The sequence below is a fragment of the Amblyomma americanum genome, chromosome 1, assembly GCF_052857255.1.
Source record: "Amblyomma americanum isolate KBUSLIRL-KWMA chromosome 1, ASM5285725v1, whole genome shotgun sequence".
NCBI lineage: Eukaryota > Metazoa > Arthropoda > Arachnida > Ixodida > Ixodidae > Amblyomma > Amblyomma americanum.
In genome coordinates this window covers 162,551,775-162,571,071 of record NC_135497.1, presented here as the reverse complement: position 1 = coordinate 162,571,071, position 19,297 = coordinate 162,551,775, and the positions used below count along the sequence as shown (strand labels likewise).

The 19,297-nt window shown below is 44.3% G+C and overlaps 1 protein-coding gene across 3 annotated transcripts in view; it reads left to right on the top strand.

Moving 5' to 3' along the window:
* The first annotated feature begins 100 nt into the window (after positions 1-100).
* Positions 101-19,297, top strand: part of LOC144114080 (uncharacterized) — a 61,579-nt gene continuing 42,382 nt past the window's right edge. For all 3 annotated transcript variants that reach the window (XM_077647564.1, XM_077647563.1, XM_077647562.1), the window contains exons 1-4: positions 101-3,347; positions 6,556-6,650; positions 9,020-9,110; positions 18,733-18,809. In XM_077647564.1, the coding sequence (XP_077503690.1) occupies positions 707-3,347; positions 6,556-6,650; positions 9,020-9,110; positions 18,733-18,809 (2,904 nt within the window). In that variant the 5' untranslated portion in view covers positions 101-706. The remainder of the gene's footprint in view (positions 3,348-6,555; positions 6,651-9,019; positions 9,111-18,732; positions 18,810-19,297) is intronic.

Below are 19,297 nucleotides of genomic sequence, written 5' to 3'. Positions count from 1 at the left end.
TTGTTGTGAGAAGTGATGCAGAAGGTATGAAATGGGGTTTGAATAAAAAGTGCTACTATAAAGCCAGCAAAACTCCGCTGACATTTAGGACCGCCGAACAGAATTTCTCCGGACAAAAAATAGATCGTTGCAAAAGCTTTTTTTGTTACCTAATCAAAAGGCTAATGCCGAGACGAAGCTATAAATTAAAAAAAAATAATGTATCTGGCTTGTGTGATGATTCTTTTCGCTGTTGTAATTGGCTAACGGAATAATACATGACGCCGCGGACTGCAGCTACAACCACTACAACTGCTACAAACATAGGTACTATTTTGCTTTTAGCAAGCAACTGTGTGCTCGTGCGTGTTTTTTTCGAACAGAGGACAGCATCACTTACCGAACGCAGTGGACGTCAGGGAAGCAGTTTTTCAGTTGATTGGAAGGAATCGCAGCACGTTCGGATTATGGTTCAGATAGAAGTAACTGCCACTGAAGCTTAGTGACACGGGTGGTCTGCAATGATGCGAGATCGTCCAAGCGGTTGTGTTTAGCTGTGGTGAAAGTCTAGCAGTGCAGTTGCCGTTTTTAGTTGCGCCGCGCGGCAGTGTTTTCATGGGCGACTACAGTTCTGTTTGACGGTGCAAGGACGGTCCACTTGCTGCGTCCAGCTTTCGAAGACTTATTGTGAACGTTCAGACTGCATTACGCTATTCTTTTTGCTGACATGCCTCGACACTTTGACCTTAATCAAGGCTACGAAGAGGTTCAGCCGAGAAAAAAAAGAGTAATGGGAAGCTTGGACGACAACAGCGTTTATGAAGCTGACAGCGAAGACTGCGCACACCGAGAGAGTCGTCGAAGAAAGAAACGTTCATCTGCCTGTACCAGCACACCTGCCTGTGAAGTAGGGGAAGCCTTCACTGACGAGTCGGATACGGTTGGTAAGGAGTGCTTGGAAAAAGAGCCAATCTCACTTTTTCGTGAATGTGCTTATGAGTCGAAGACTGAGAAAAAGAAGAAATATCAACGCAGAAAAAAATGCGAGAGTGCCACTGATGACAACTGTGCTTATGCTGAATCGGAGCAGATTGCCGAAAAAAGCTACTCAAATCTGAGCCATATTACCCAGGTTAGTGATGATACTCGTGAAGCACGCCACAGACATAAAAAGTACAAAAAGGGGAAAACCCTTAGAGATTCTGACAGTGATGACAATGAAATTGAGGATGTACCTTGTGTCGTGCGGTCTGAACAAACGGATGTTAAGAAAGAAGACCAGTCAGTTGCAGAATTGGAAGAATGCGGCAATATAGATGAAATGGTTCTGGAGCGAAAAAAACGAAAGTACAAGAAGCCTTTTGATACTGAAGACCGGTACTCAAACCTTAACCATCGTACCCAGATTAGTGATGATATTGTTGATGCACGCCACAAACACAAGAAGCACAAGAAGGTGGAAACCCTCAGAGATTCTGAAAGTGCTGGCAATGAAATTGAGGATGTACCCTGTGTCATGCAGTATGAACAAACAGATGTTAAGAAAGAAGACCAGTCAGTTGCAGAATTGGAAGAATGCGGCAATATAGATGAAATGGTTCTGGAGCGAAAAAAACGAAAGAACAAGAAGCCTTTTGATACTGAAGACCGGTACTCAAACCTTAACCATCGTACCGAGATTAGTGATGACATTGTTGATGCACGCCGCAAACATAAGAAGCACAAGAAGGTGGAAACCCTCAGAGATTCTGAAAGTGCTGGCAATGAAATTGAGGATGTACCCTGTGTCATGCAGTATGAACAAACGGATGTTGAGAAAGAAGACCAGTCAGTTGCAGAATTGGAAGAATGCGGCAATATAGATGAAATGGTTCTGGAGCGGAAAAAACGAAAGAACAAGAAGCCTTTTGATACTGAAGACCGGTACTCAAACCTTAAGCATCATACCCAGATTAGTGATGATATTGTTGATGCACGCCACAAACACAAGAAGGTGGAAACCCTCAGAGATTCTGAAAGTGTTGGCAATGAAATTGAGGATGTACCCTGTGTCATGCAGTATGAACAAACGGATGTTGAGAAAGAAGACCAATCAGTTGCAGAATTGGAAGAATGCGGCAATATAGATGAAATGGTTCTGGAGCGAAAAAAACGAAAGAACAAGAAGCCTTTTGATACTGAAGACCGGTACTCAAACCTTAACCATCGTACCCAGATTAGTGATGATATTGTTGGTGCACGCCACAAACACAAGAAGCACAAGAAGGTGGAAACCCTCAGAGATTCTGAAAGTGCTGGTAATGAAATTGAGGATGTACCCTGTGTCATGCAGTATGAACAAACGGATGTTGAGAAAGAAGACCAGTCAGTTGCTGAATTGGAAGAATGTGGCAAAATGGATAATATGGGTGTGAAGCGAAAAAAACGAAAGAAAAAGAAACCATGTGATGCTGAGTACAGCAGTTGCAGAGATGAAATAGACTTACTGTTTTCTGATGAAAACCTCAGCAGCACTCCTGGAAGGGTGCATAAGAAGAAAAAGTACAAAGCCACAGTTGAACGCCTTCAAGCTGACAGTGGATCAGCAGTGTCAGATTTACAAGAAAACTGTGCAGACAAGCACAGTACATTCAGTGGTGAAAGTGACAGGATACTTTCTGATGATGGTAATCAGAATTGTAATTTACGGACACCACACAAAAGGAAAAAGCGTGAGGTTGCCAAAGAATATTTTCAAGAAGGTGCAAGTTGTAGTTTCTCAGATCAGCAAATGGATGGGTGTGGAAACACTGAAACCTGCAGGCACGTAGATGATGGTCACTGTTGCAGTACTGGAGCAGTACACAAAAAAAAACCTTGCCAGCTAAAACTTGCTGCGGAATGTGCTGATTGTGCCACTGACTGTGCCTTATCATGTCCCACAGAAGAACTATGTGATAATGCATCTTTTATTGGTGTCGGAGGTGAAAATGCTCAGATGGGCTCTGAACTCGAGAATCAAAGTGAAACGAGTTTGGGAACATCACTTCGTGAGCTTGGAGAATCGCCCCTGAAGCGAAAAGGCAGCAGTCACTGCATCACTCAGGAACACTCAGGCACCCAACAAGATTTGGGGATTGCTTTCAAGAAAAAGAAGCGTAAACTGGCCAGACTTTCAGCATTTGGCGATGAGCTTTTCTGCACTCCTTCTTTGCAAGCAGATGCTGATTCATCAGAGACTGCTGGAAAGTGTTCAAAAGGGGATGAGATGGATGCACCAGAAATCTATGATACTGTGCCAAGTACTGACGTTGGTTCTGCAAACAAAAAGCTGAAACTTCATGACCGAAGTACACCAGGGACAAGTAACGAGACACTGTCATCAGCAGGTATGAGATTTTATTTCTATGTCGGCTGCCCTTGTACCTGCTGTAAAATATGAGTGATGCACTATTTTAGCAATGAGAGGAGGAGAGTGGTCCTGAATTCAAAGACGTCACTAGGGTCAGGTGCACCCGGTGCAGTGGCTCACTGACATCACCCCTGCGGTCTCCCCATTATTCACCACACTCTCTCCCCATATCCTCCTTCAATGTGCCGTTGGCTGTGTATGATACTGTAGCTAATTCAGTGCATTGCCGCTAGCAAAATTACTTAGTGAATGTATTTACAAGTTTATATCTGTCAGAAGAAGCAGGAAGACATTTTGATCACCTTAGTGCTCTGCTCTGATTGAAGTCTTTCTTTTGGGGGGGGGGGGGGGGGGGGGGGGGGGGGGGGGGGGGGGGGGGGGGCTGTCCCTTTCCATATGGCATTTCATTTAGAAAAGGTGCAGTTTTGTGACAACTGAATGTCTGGACTGACACAAAAAATTAACAAAGCAAATAAATTTTCAGAATACAAACATTGTCTGAGCATGTAAACATATGTATTGATACTGATATGTGTAGGAATGGCTAGGAAGTGCTAAACCGGTTCATGGCAAAAGAACTAGCATGCAAAAAGAAATTACCGGGTAAGTTAAGATCTGGTTTAGCTTATGGTTAAATTTCAGCGAGATTTGTCGGTTAGCTGTAGTAGAGCTGAGGTGTATCTGGTGAATCTATCTCTATGGTGTAGCTTTTTTCCACCTCTTCCTGCTGCTGCGGCTGCTGCTGTGACTCATCCATATAAATGGCGACAATAACAGCCCGTGTGCATTCTGTGGTGGCTTTTCTAGTGCTACTGGTATGTTGTCACACCAAGCACATAGTTGCTGCCACGTGTTGCACCTTTGCTTCTATGGACAACATACTATAGTCGGATACAACTCAAGAACGAAGTGGCACATCGCCCTCACAGGAGCCTCTCCAGCCAATGGCGTCAACCAATTCTCCTCCTTGACCGATTTCCTCCTCTCCCCTTTACAAATCCCTTTGGACCGGCTAGTGTGAAATTGCAGGGGGTGCAGATGAAAGGGGAATGACCACGGCCTAATCGGATTAACTACTGAGTCTTGAAAATCGGTGGAGGCCATTGGCTGGAGGGCCTCCTTTGAGGGGGATGTGCCGCTTCTTTCTTGAGTTGTATCCGACTGCAGCTGCTGCGCGCACTCCGCACCTGTTACTCTTGACAGTTGCATCACACTGATGCACCAATGGTGACATTATACCAGCTGCCGTGTGTACTGGGACAGGCTTTAGTGGTTTCACTGAAGTTTGTATCTGGTGACTTCTCGTAAACCGTAAGAAATACAGCTCTCGCTGTTGAACAGTGAACTGATTTCTGTAGATATGATTAGGAACAAATTAATAATTAACCAATTCAAACACTGCCTAAGCACATGCAAACTCAAGTACTGGTTTGTGCAGGAATAATCGGGAAAAACTAAGGCAAAAGGTGCCCTTGCCCCAATCATCTGAGGCACTGTGACCTTGATCAAGCTGAGTGCGCGATCCCGTGTTGAAGCAAAAGCTTCACTACGCCAGGTTTTCAAGAGGGTTTTGTAGTTCTGTTTATGAGCTTGAAAAGCTTTAGAGGTCAAACCGTGGAGCAAAGTCACATAGGCCATGGAGCAGAGGAATTTGAGTAAATAAGCACATCAATCATGGAGATAGATACTCTGCTTGACAACGAGGGCGGAGCCACCGTCTGTGACATCAATGGAGAGCTGTGTATATATACCAACCGCGAGCCGGTGGGGGTAAAGACCGGTTTTGCAATGGAGGAGGAAGAACATCCTGCCGTGATAGCATGCCGGAAAGAAAGTGAAGCTTCAACGTTTCAATGAGGCTAGGAAGAAACGCTGTGCCGAAGGGACAGAAGAAGAACGTGCGACACGCGTCAAGAAACGACGGAAGATTGCTACTGGGGTGGGGGGTGCGAAGAAACAGCAGAAAGTACTTCAGGCGGTATGTCTAACCAACGACGCAAAGGGAACCTTTCGCTTCTCACCAGGTTTAACCAAAGCTAAACCATAGCTAATTTTTTAATTTCTCTTTACACTGTGTCTTCACCTGTAGATATGATTAGGAACAAATTAATAATTAACCAATTCAAACACTGCCTAAGCACATGCAAACTCAAGTACTGGTTTGTGCAGGAATAATCGGGAAAAACTAAGGCAAAAGGTGCCCTTGCCCCAATCATCTGAGGCACTGTGACCTTGATCAAGCTGAGTGCGCGATCCCGTGTTGAAGCAAAAGCTTCACTACGCCAGGTTTTCAAGAGGGTTTTGTAGTTCTGTTTATGAGCTTGAAAAGCTTTAGAGGTCAAACCGTGGAGCAAAGTCACATAGGCCATGGAGCAGAGGAATTTGAGTAAATAAGCACATCAATCATGGAGATAGATACTCTGCTTGACAACGAGGGCGGAGCCACCGTCTGTGACATCAATGGAGAGCTGTGTATATATACCAACCGCGAGCCGGTGGGGGTAAAGACCGGTTTTGCAATGGAGGAGGAAGAACATCCTGCCGTGATAGCATGCCGGAAAGAAAGTGAAGCTTCAACGTTTCAATGAGGCTAGGAAGAAACGCTGTGCCGAAGGGACAGAAGAAGAACGTGCGACACGCGTCAAGAAACGACGGAAGATTGCTACTGGGGTGGGGGGTGCGAAGAAACAGCAGAAAGTACTTCAGGCGGTATGTCTAACCAACGACGCAAAGGGAACCTTTCGCTTCTCACCAGGTTTAACCAAAGCTAAACCATAGCTAATTTTTTAATTTCTCTTTACACTGTGTCTTCGACATTAAACATTTAGTTGTCAGTAAGTGCTAGTGTGTCTTTTTGATTTTGATTGTGTTCATCAGAGCGCTGTGCGTATGAATGAATACCAATATGTCCAATCCTTCCACTGAACTCACTTGTACTGCCTTATGTGCATAAAAAATTTTTTCCCCTCTTTTGGGAAGATCTTGCAAGCAGTTTTGATGCCAACTGTGAATGTATTACAACCTGAAGTGATAGTCGTGATAAACCAAACTATTGTACAGTACTGAACTAAAGAATTTGTATAACAATTTTGCTGAACATAGCGTTGCACAACTTCCTCCCTCCTGCTTATGTGACTTTATTGTAAGAACTTCTCATGCATTTCTTTTTTTTTTTTTACTTCTAGGAAGCCGGAAGTATACTGAGCATGCATGCCGCTCACTACTAAGAAAACTTCGCGGCCATCGAAGGTCGACCTCTCCTTCTGACCCGGACTTTGTGGTTTGTATCTGGTTTATATGTACTAGCAGTTTAAAAACTGCATTTTTTTTTTTGAAGCATGTATTACTGCATTGTTGTTGAAATAGCTGCGTTTGTCTCAGTTTACTTTTTGTGGTAATTTTGTGGCTGCATGCAGTGTCTAGTGCTTTTAGGAAAAGTAAGTAGTCTTTCAAGACTGCGTGCAAGTTTGCATAAACAGCGATTCAAAGCAAAATCATGTTTTCTGCCTTAGGGTTGAAATTGTGAACGTGCAGAAAAATAAAGCATGGGGAACATCAACTTGAGTGCCAGGGAGGGAAAAATGTAGATAGTTATTACACTTTTAGGCTTTTTTTGGTTTTGAGAGTTGGAAGGCACCTTTCAGCATGCCATTATAATATCTGCACTTTTTCTGCCTTTATGCTTGAAATATGTAGCATTTTCTCTGTCCAGAATAATTGTTCACATTATTTTGAACAAAGCACTGGAAAGTTTTGGCTCAATGTGTAGATAATTACTGAAAACAGATTAGTTCTCGTGATTTTCATGAATGGCCGGCATGTCACAGACAGTTGATCCCATGAAGAATTTGTGGTATTAAAAAAAGGAATTTAGATATCCAAAAAGATTATGCTTCTTTTGGTGTCAATATAAGTTTGCTAAACAGACACATTTGGAGGTTATGTTATTATGATTACATATTTTTGTCATTATCATGTCTAAATTAATGCAAAAGGCTAGACCTAATGAGATATCTAAAGGGTTTTATTTGCAAATTCATACCATGCCTCCTAGTGGTTATTGGTTATCTCCAACCAGTGTGCTTCCAAAATTGAGTGCTGGAAGAAAATTTCAACATTGTATGAAATCCAAAAAAATTTGATCTCATGCGGAAAAAGTTCACAATAAGCACAAAACGAAAAGTTCACAAGGGAAGCCATCTGTGTTCTTATGATTTGATATTGTTTTTCCACATTGTACTGTATGTTGTAAATTCTTAATTTCTTGTATGGCCTGCAAGAATTTCTAAGAAGCATGGCACAGTCACAAGACAGACACAAATGAGAAGGACACAGGACAAGCACTAACTTTCATCTGACATTATTTGTGGTTCAAGCCAACAAATTTAAGTAAGGAACAAGTCATGCGTAGTGCGAATTGCCATAAACAACACATATTTATGCAAACCATTCAAGGTTATAAAATTCATCTTAAAAAGCTCCACAGACTTGTATCTTGAATGGTATGCGTGAGTGTACATTGTTTACAGCAATTCATTGTGCACATGACTTGTTCTTTCCTGATATTTTCTGGCCTGGACTGCAAAAAAAAGAAGTCAGAAAAAAAGTTAGCGCCTGTCCCATGCCCTTCTCACTTGTGTCAGTCTTGCGAATGCGGTATACTATGTACTACTTGAAACTGTAAACCTTCTAGCCCGTATTCAAGTTTCGTTTAGACATGTCAGAACTGGCCAGTCTGCACCAAGCTGGTTTCTGGCTGGCATTCATGCGTCTCCTTTATATATCCACAAAAAAAAGATTATAGGGGAATTTGTTTTGGTGAAGAAGTAGAGCTAGTAAAATTCGTTGAACCAGAGTCTTCAAAATTTTCTAAGTGGTTGTTTTGTGCAGCTGACGTGTACTTCCATGTGGGCCACTGCTGGATCACGTTGAGTCTGCAAGCTGTGCGACCACGAATACTTAGTCACACGGTGAAGCCGTGGGAGAGCTGAACAAGTTTTAAAAAACCTGCAAAAAGCACACGTAAAAGATCCTGATTCCTATCTGTTGGCGGCTGAGAAAAGCTGGTTTCACCTGTGGCTCACTGGTTGGTCATGTTGTGCTCAAGGAAATTTTTGGTGGCACACTAGTGGGCCACGACACACAGGGACTAGGGCTCCGAAAATTGCTGCCGCAGTGAACATACTAATGCATTTCATGCAGAGCGCATAGAAATGGCAAGCTCGAATATTGGCCTGTTCATAATGCACCTGCCGAAACTGCGTAGTGTTACTTGTAGATGGCTTGCTTTGAGTTATAGCGACCGCCATGTTGGTGGACCCAGCGCACAGTACAAGCGTGTGTGCGTGTGTCTGACCCATCTGCCGTGACGTGCAATATGGAAGCTATATGTGGTCCACCATCACGGTGCCCGTGACATCAGTTGCAAGCCTTCTATACATGGTTATGTAGTGCTTGTTTGATGGGTGTTGCTCAGCTTTAAAGATGATTTTGGTAAATAGTTCACCTTTAACATGTAATGAATAGTGTTGCTTGTGTAGCTGTGAATGTCCATGAAAAGGCCAAAAATGTCTCGCCATGAAGTATGCCATTCTTTGCATGCGTTCTCAATGGTGAGGTGAGCCATTTATTTTAATCTTTTCTTTGAAGGCGTATTTGAATGGGGAGCAGCGTTATCCTTACATCCATCATAAAACGAAGCCGTCACTGGATGCTATACTCCGTTACCAGGAAGATACAGGTATTTGTTCGTTGTGTTGTGTGCGTCTATTGTGGTGATACAATGAAGTGTCAGATTTACTCCCTGTCACATGGGCACTGCAAAGGCCTTTGCGAATCACGTCCTTATGTTCAAATCCGTAAAGAGTGTAGCTACATGGCACAGATGTTTCACTTTTGCCGCTAAGGACTTTGGAGGTGAAGGTGCCCTTCCAAGACTTTTGGAGCCCAAAGGCGCGACCTTCGTGAACCTGCGATCACGTGCTATTCAACATAAAAAAGTAAAAGCAAAGAAAAATATATGCAGCTAATAGTGTTTGAAAGCATCTTTAAAGAAATGAAAGATTAGTTTGGTATTGCTTTTTGGGCAAGAGTTTATATTTTATGCCCAAATTTCAAGAAAGTAAAATTGTTGCAGCAACACTGAGTGCCCCTTGTGGCCAAGGCAATACACAAAACCTGCTATTGTTGATAAGAGTAGCTCTTGCAGTTCTTTTAAGGAAGCAGTAAGAACAAAAAAAAAATGTCCTGCTTTGATTTTAAATCACTCAGTTCAGCCACCTCTTGCACAGCAGTAGGTACTAAGCCTCAACGACTGTTTCACTTACCTGTGGGCTCCATGGTGTAGCTGCGTCGCTTCTCCTTTGAGCATTTGCTCCTTTCGTGCCTTTGCTTGAAAGGCCTTCAAGGAATGCCTTGTGACAGGGCTATTATTCTGTGTTCCCTCCTTGTAGCGACCCTCAAGTGAGGGTTAACAGTATCAATAAATAACATTTGCATATTTTGGAGGCTTTAAGGGAGGGCACAGGCCTTTCAGACCAAAAAATAACCAATAAATCATATTCTAAAAATGACATTTATGGAATCTACAGCTATTATTCACCAACTCTACCAATTTTTTCTTTCAGGAAGTCAGTATTTTGACCATAAATATTAGATTCAGGTAATTGTGTAGGCGGAATTTATGCAGGAGCAAATAATTTAATGGCATGAAAATTTTGGACATCTAGCTGTCTTATTTGGTCTAGGGCAGGTACAGTTGTCATATTTGTCATATTGTTTGCTAAAGGAAGCCGAAGGTACAGTGTGTGCAATAAGTGTTCAATCACGCTTCAAAAATTTATAATTTTGCAAAGTTTATTGATGTATTCACATCCTGAATGTTGATATTCCAAGTGCTTTACAATTATTAATGACGATAAAAATGAAAGTACGCTTTGATTATCGCACTCTTTACTCACGATACTATGTAGCCATGGATGAAAAATTACTTTTTATTGAGCACTTCTTTTTGTACCGAGGTACTACTGAATGACTAATTCAAATTAATTATCTTAGGAACTAGCTTATTTATTGAGAAGGTAATTTCAGAGTTGAAATCAGTATAGAAAACTGATTAACGTGATACAGTTTCATTAAGTACCTCAAGCTGCGAAATTTCGAACACAGCCGACCCTCATTAGTTCCATGTTACTGAGGCACTACAAGTCTCCGTCCTCGTCCTTGTGGTGCCTCAATAGCATGAATCCGTACCAACTCACCCAATTTTCCACCCTTTTGCACCTCATTAGTTTAAGTCACTTAATTTGAACATCCCCCTTTTTCGAACTGAGATTTTGGTCCTGTCAAAAATAATTTTTTTAGAAACTACCCTTAATGCAAACTCCGCACAACTCAAGTAACATTTGGTCCTTTTGAAGTTCAAGTTATGAGTATCAACTGTACTATTATGCAAATTTAAAGAATTTTCCTTATTTTTAGTCAAGTCTTAGGCAAAAATAGTTTTTGCTCTTTCATTTTTTCATAAACTGCTTCACTGTTGTGAGGGAATGTTAGCTGTGTTACTGTACTTCATCTTGGTAGTTCCTTGCAGTTCCGCCAAAGCTATGAAGCATGCAGAGATAACATTCTTGTGTATTGAAATATAGTGCCAATACAAAAGTCTCCTCCTTGATTGCAGATTGATAGATTGCAACTAACAGTCACTGAAACAATCAATGGGAAATTATTAGTAGCATAATCGTTTTATGGGTGAAAGATGGTTGATTAAAAAGTAGAAAAAACAACCATGTGCCGCCAGTGGGATCTGAACCCATGACCACCATTCGTTGTGTACAGTTCTCTACCAACTGAGCTGTGGCGGTGGCTATCCAATCTTCTTCCAGTAGCATTTATGTTGCATGTAACCTAACCTTGTGAGTGTTAGCCAGAGCCACCCTTGTCCAAAGCAACAGATATAGCATACATAGAATTTCCTGTTTTACCTTGTGCGTCACACGGAATATGATCCAATGGTGAGGGCGGCAGCTGTACAAGAACCCTCACGCTACCTATGGCATCAAGAATGCCAGAACCGAGGTCCTCGATCAGCTATTGAGCAAACAAGGGTAGGGAATAGAGGGGCTTTTTAGTGCGCTAGCACTTATAGTGGGCATTCCCCGCATTTAGCTGTTGTGTGTCTGTGTGTCTGTCTGTGTGCTTGTCTGATTGTCTGAAGCCTACTTTGTGGCAGGCTGCTCACCTGTCCACTGAGTGGTGGACAACCTGCTCAGGTGTGTATGGGGGGGGGGCACCTGTCCACCATGTCGGGTAGCAGCTCAGTTCAATTAATCGCGAGAGGCTGCTCGGGAAGGGCAGCCTGGGTCGCAACCTATCCCAAGCAACCCAAGTCCCACCGATGGCATCACCTGCTATAGAAGAGCAGTTGCATATCGCTTGACCGCTGCACCACTGCGCCAGGATTGGTAGGAAGACTCCCAGGGATCTATGAATTTAAAGGAGAGAATGACCAGTATGGACATTAACCCATTATCACCATCTGTACAACTGCCATTCGTGAGCAATAGATCTGAACACCAAAGGGCACACAACCAGCCGGCTACACTCGGAACGGGCTGCCCCAGATGGTGTGAAATAGAGTTGCATGTTCCCTGCATAGTGGGCAGTTTGTGCGGTAGCGGGTAGGGTTAAGGCAGTGGAAGCGTGCGAGGTTAGGATACGTACCGGTTTGAAGTTGGCGAAGAGAAATGGACTCCTTGCGACGGAGGCAAGGGTGAACAATGGGGTATTGGCGACGTTGGGAGTGAAAATGCTCTAGAATCTCTGAGAAATACTGGGGATATGGGGTAGAAACGGAATTCCAGATCTGAGGAGGCGGCCAAAGGGAAATCAGCCCGGTAAGAAAGAACATGGGCCTGTTGATTTCCTTCAATAGCCTTGTGACCCAGCATTCAGACCAGACTGCGAGGCGAATCTTGAGGTGGTGAGTGACAGAGGACTCGCACAACAGTGTGGTATGCGGTGAGATCGCTGAAACTGCGGCAAGCAGAAGTGGAGGCGGACAAGATGTAGTCACAAGGAGCGAAGCTAGGAAAGGTCATGGCGAAGGCCACTGCGAGTTCTTCGGCCACATGAGGGTTCAAGGAGTGAGTGGAGGCAGCCGTAAATAGGCGACCGGGGCGATCAACTGCGACCCGAGGTGAAGGCGGCAAGGGCAGAGTAGGCGCAGTTTCAGGCAGCCAGACTCATCAGGACGATTTTGTGCTGGCAGCACTCGGGGCAACTAGCAGCCAACGGAGAGGTGGTATGGTAGTAGGAAGCGCACGCAGCCATTTTTATATAGACTAGAAGGAGCTCGGTTCTTCATGCAAAGTTTTGTTTGATCCCTAGCACGACGCAGGCGCTTGTTTCAACTATACCACGGTGCATGTCGTCTGTGTCGCCTGCACTGACGCCTTCTGCGGCAGTTCTCGCTCTTTTATTTATTTGTTTTGTGCGCTTGCGTGTGATCATACTTCGATCGTCTCGCCACCTTGCAATCACAAATGCTCGCTTCATATTACAGTCTCATAATTTGGATTCGCAAAATATTTCGACTGTTGATTTTGTGTGCCCAGTGGATATTGTGATGGTGTTCGAGGCCTTTCACTAGAGCAGCTGCAGATTTTAGCCCCAAGTATGCACTGAGACGTGCGCATACATGCATGTGGGGAGCGTGTTTGGCGAGGTGTTACTTGAGCGCGATACAAGAGCGTGGTCTTTCCTACTTTCTGCGCAGTGGAGAGGCAGTTATGCTTTGAGAAATACTTGATTGATTGAAACAGGTCCTTTATTCCTCACGAGCACATTGCTCGAGGCATCTGTGCGGGCATGTGTAGCCGCACAATTGTCACCGCAGCCGAGGTAGGTGCTGATTCGGTGGTCGCCAACTGCCGCTTGATGCTCGGGCCTTCTGCCACAAATGCTTAAAACATCTGAGAAGTACTGTGCTCATACATCACCTCGTGTTTGACTCTATTAAAGAATGAATGAATGAATGAAAAACTTTTTATTGATTCTCTTAGGGGGGTGGTAGCGGTGGAGGACGAAGTCTTCATCTTGAAGCTTGGGTCCTCCTTGGCCGTGGGTGGGCCCCTATTCCAGGGCTCCACTGAGTCGGGCCACCTCGCTTGCGTGCGCTACTAGGGAGGGCCCTTTGGACCCCGAGCTCGCAGCTGGTGAGCCAGCTCTCCGATTGCTCCGCACATGGTGTTTTGTGTTTGTGGAATGCATGATTTCTTTCGCACTCCCACGTGATATGGTATAATGTCGGTCGTGCTCCGCACCACGGGCAGTTGGCGCTATACTGTGTGGGGAACATCTTGTTTAGTATGTATAAGTTAGGAAAGGAGCCGGTTTGCAGTCTACGCCATACTGTGGCCTCCTCCTTGGTTAATGCTTTATGCGGTGGGGGATATTGGATTCTTAGCCCCTTGTATAGGTTTAGTAATTCCGAATAGCTGTCCCCACAAGCGACCTGAGACTCCTCTGGGGTTAACGACGTTCCTGCTCGGCTGGTCATTCCTCGAGCTAGGATGTCTGCCCCTTCATTGCCCCTGATCCCCGCGTGACTTGGTATCCAGATTAAACTTTGTGTTTGTCGTTCCTCGGGGAGCGGGGCTCCACCGAGGATTTTGAGCGCCGTACTGCTAATTCTGCCTCGGATATAGTTCCGGCACACTTCTTGCGAATCTGTTAAAATGTTAAGGGATTTCCCTGTTCTATATCCTTCTCTAGCTGCCAGGGCGACAGCTATCTCCTCTGCCTCCGTTATATCGGACACTTTGGCTGTGAGACTTGTGATGTGTTCTCCTCGGTTGTTTACGACTACCGCTACGGCGTAGTTTTTGTGTGCTGGGGGGTAGAGGGAGGCGTCTGTATAGACTGTATTGTCTCTGTGCCCCATGTGCCTCTCGTAAAATTCTGCTCTGGCCTGTCTCCTGTTCACATGGAGGTTTGGATCCATGTTTCGGGGGATAGGTTGTATGCTTATTTTCTTTCTTAGCGGGTCTGGTATTGCGGCCCTACTGTTTTGCGGCTTTTCGATATCCCAGCCCAACCTCGTCAGGAGCGCCCTTCCGGTTGTTGTGTTGCTAAGTCTTCGTACTTGTGCCTTGAGCTGGCATTCCCTCAGTTCTTCAAAGGTGTTGCTAACTCCAAGTTGCATGAGCTTGTCGTTCGAGGTGTTTCTTGGGAGATGAAGGGCTGTCTTGTACGCCTTCCGGAGTATCGTCTCCGCTTGCTCCTTTTCTGCCTTGATGGTTACGTGGTACGGCAGTGAGTATGTTACCCGGCTGACCACTAGGCTGTTGACCAGCCTGAGTGTGTCCTCCTCCTTCATGCCGTATCGCTTGTGGGCTACTCTGCTAATCATTCGGCCCACCTGCTCCGATGCTTTGCTTAGCAGGCTGAGGGTGTGGCTGCATTTCTGGCTTCCTTGCAGCCACATGCCGAGGATTCTAATCATCTTTTGCTCCGGGATATTCTGGCCCTCTAGTTTTACTTCGAGTGGGGCATCCGTAGGGTGTCTGCCTACTCTGAGGAGCTCGGACTTCTCTGTTGAGCATCTGAGTCCCCTTTGTCTTGTATATTCTTCGATGCAGGTGGCAGCCTCTTGTAGTGCCTCTTGCTTCTCTCCCAGTGAGCCTTGGGTGGTCCAGATGGTGATGTCGTCCGCGTACATTGCGTGATTGATCCCCTGGATTCGGCTGAGTTTCTTGGCAAGATTGATCATCGCTATGTTGAAGAGTATTGGCGAGATTACGGAGCCCTGTGGAGTGCCCTTGCTTGGCGTGGAGAAGGTGTCACTCCGTAGGTCTCCTAGGCTTACTGTTGCCGTTCTGTTTGTGATGAAGCTTCTGACGTAGTCATGAATCTTCTTCCCGCAGTTGGTGGTGTTTAGGCCTTCCATTATAGCGGCGGGGGACACGTTGTCAAAGGCCCCCTTGATATCGACGGCCATGACAACGTTCTCCCCTTGTTTTGGCATTGTTTCCAGTACCTCCTCTTTTAGCTGTAGTAATACGTCTTGGGTTGACAGGTTGGCCCTTAATCCGAACATGGTGTTGGGGTACCATCCTTTGTCTTCTAGGTACGTTTGTATTCTTCGGTTAACAATTCTCTCGTACAGCTTGCCTAGACACATTGTTAGCGAGATTGGTCTAAGATTTTCGATCTGGAGTTTTTTGCCGGGCTTGGGGATCATGACGACGACGGCGTGTTTCCACTCCGCTGGTACTGTCCCTTCTTCCCATTGTTTGTTGAGGTATAGGGTGAGTTTATTGATTGCTTCGTCGCTTAAATTTCGAATCAGCGAGTTGTTAGAAAAATTTCCGAGCGGGGATTATATCATGCATGCACATGCAGTGGTACGTGAGACGCCGACACACACAGCCTGATTGTAGCGCCTTTCATTCGAGTGCTAGCTCTCTATGGTGAAGCTGTAGCATTCAGATGTGAAACACAGCTAAATTTGTACAGTACACCCGCTTGCTGTAGATGAACGTTCAAGCAGCTGATATATGCGCTTTTGTTGAGATTATGCGTGCATTCCTTGCCAGCAGCAAAATCGGGTGGGCGACAGACTACAGCTGAGCAGAACGTGCCCCAATTCTTTTCCGCTTACAGCCCACAGGAAACAGTTCACGAACTTAGAAATTGCAATGACCACAGCAGAGTCAGTCACCATGTCGGGTCGATCCTGCGATCATATAGTTACTGCGTAGTAAACAAACAATAAGTCGAGAGTACGGTGTGTCGTTTGATGAGCAATGCACGCGCAATTTTTCCCTCCCATGTGGTGTCGACTAAAAGACGTTAGATTGCGATTGCTCATCACAGGCTTTTTAGGATTTCTCGAAGCTTACACGGCACACAATGCACCGAAGGCACACGCTTGTGTTGTCGTCACCAATGTATACAAGTGCGAGTGCATTCAGCTTTTTGTTTTGCAGTCTGCGGCTGCACTCAATAACTTCATGTCGTTATTTTCGCTTCCAAGGAGCCTATTTCTGCCGTACGCGTGCGTAGCAACGAGACGCAGCAGAATGCGAAGCAACAGCATTTGCCCTCCGTGATCTGTGGTGCCTTGCCACCATGATTCCCAGCAGGCTGGTTTTGGTGGCCGCAAGCCCATGTCACCTTGAGGCACCTTCCTCTCAGGGGCGAATTTCCTGGCAGCCAGCGGGCTGTCTGAGTGCGGTGAATCGAAGAGGCCCTTGTTGGCTTCCTTAATATGTATGTCATAATAAGCCCCTCATTCCCTTACCCTTGTTTACTCGGTGTGTACAAGTGGCATTCACAGTGGTGTTGTTAGTCTTCTATGTATGCAGTATGACATCACTTTTTAAATATGACATCAATTTTTCAAGACATCTTTTCGTTTAAGAGCAGTAATGTTAAAAAATATTTTGCTTCTTTCTTCTGCATATCCGAGTAAACAACATTATAAAACTATCTTTTAGGATATATATTTAGCTTAATGTTTAGGCATTATCAAACCAAAATGTTGCACGTTTCAGTTAAAATGGCCACTAAATACTCGCAGCACCGTGGAGAACTGTGAGAGGGTAGTTCTCCAGCTTTCGCAAAAATGGCTTCCACTGTAGCAATTTCTGTAATGGTACAGTGCCTAAAATATACTGGCTAGTGTGCTGACCGAGAGCGCTGAGGTGGTCTGGGAGCAATGACTGCCAGCGGCTGCCGCATAGGGGCGCTACTGACTTGGAATGTTATAAAGCCTGAGCATGCTGTGCCTTCCTCATGAAAGATGCAGTCGCATATTTGTGTTATTTCTTTATTTTTAGTTGTGACCATATTGATCTACATATTAACTTACAATATACGCAAAAGCACCAACTAGCCCAACTTAATTCTTTAATAACAATATACGCATCACAGTAAACAAACTGCAATCCTTCCTGTGATGACGCATGTTTGTTCTTAACAAGGCCGCTTTACTTTGGACATTCTTGTTATGGGACAGTCAGATGACGCATGCACCAGAAAAATGACTCTCACCAAAAAAATTACAAACTCGTGCACATAGCAGTGGCGGCTGTGCTAAGCGAGATCGTCGGGCCGGCGACGCACACTCCCTGTGAGCAGTGCCTTCAATTGGCAACTGTTGGTGCTCGTTGGCAAGAGTGCCCCCCTTTCCCAAGGTGAGCTGCTGGTGGTTAGCACGCTAGCCAGTATATCCTAGACACTGTAGTAATGGTATGTCTAGTGTACAGCTCAAAGCCAATGTTGCACCACACGCCCATCGTCTGAAATGGCTTGACAGGTATTGGAGCGTGGGAAAGTGAATGCAGATGGCTGCTTTTGTAGCGCCACAAACTTGTGCACCACAGCTTCTAACTTCTGCTGCAGCTCAACGTTGGTAGGAGCTCCTGTTAGAAAACTGCCACTGTTGTGCTAATCTTGTTAGGGTGTCTCGTTATGTTTAGTTGATAGTATTATTTTTCCCTTATTTCCACTTGAGGTGTTACTGCTGAGTTCGCAAAGACGTGTCTGCTCATAGCATTTCTTCGAATGCCACAAGCAAACAACAAGCAGGTGACGAGATGTACAGGAACACGTTTAACATCTATGCACTGTCATTATTTGAGAAGGTCTGTGATTTCTGTAGTGCCACAAGGAAACTTTTAGACAGAATATATTATCACTGTCTGTATTCACTGTTGGTCATAAATCAAAACTAAACCATTTTATCTTATCTTATTATTTAAGGTTGAACATAAAGGCAGGTTTGTGGTAAGCGTTTGTTTTTGCTGTTGAGGAGCTTGAGCACTATAAAGTACACAAGCATGCCTTCTTTAGTAAGGTATCCAGTGGAATACATTACAGTCGAGCCCGCTTCTAACGAACCTGACGGTAACGGGAAGTGTGCGGAAAGCCCATGTGCTTGCTGCTTGTTCTTTCTGAGAGCTAAAATGTTGATATGGTAAATTATTAGAGCACTTGATTTCAATGGAATTTTCCTTTTTCATTCAGCACCCACTGTTTGCTTTTGATTGGTTTCCTGAAAATTGTGGAGAGGAATTTCTAGAATGTATCTAGAGGTTTTTAAGTCTGTCTTGTGCACTAACCGAGAGTGTTTTTATTTTGAGTGCTTCTGGTAAATTGCATGTCACATAAATAGGCCTGTGCATTTTATCAGCTGAACTGAGAAGTGCTGTCTGTCCACTTAATAATGCCATTGTTTAAAGGCAGTGGTTTTGACTTTTCACATTACTTACTCTAGTTACGCAATAAGAAGGAAACAGGTGGTTTTTTTTTAAATTGTTTTTCAACGATAATGCTATATTCTTATAATTATTTTTCAGGGCTCACCGTTGAAATGGGAAAGTACACACCTGAAGAGGACTTTATTCTGCTGAAAAACATTCATGAAATTGTTAAGGTAGGCATTTCCTAAAGAAGAACGTGCCCTTATTGGTGGTGAAAACATTGTTTTCATGAATTTTTGCTGGACGAAACTGACCTCACATTCTTGAGGTGTCACTACTCATAATGGCTGTAGTGGAATGTACTTATAGTTCATATTTCTTGAAGCAGCCTCACTTGTGCGCAGTGGTATGCATCAGATTCTCTTTGGTCTCTTTTCGTGCAATACAATTATTAAGTGATAGGTTTTGTTTTGCTTCATTTTTATGTTTGTTGAGAGAATACACAGCACTGGCATATACAGATTGATTTTGTGTAGTGTTTACTGATCTTTAAAAACTTTGAGAGATATGTCGGTGTGGTCAGTGCAGGTAGTTGGTACAGCCCACAGATGCAGGTAGTTGGTAGAGATATAGTCCGAAGTATATTTACCGTATTTACACGATTGTAAGTCGACCCTTTTTTTGAAATTTAAAATTCCGAAGTGGGGGGGTCGACTTACAA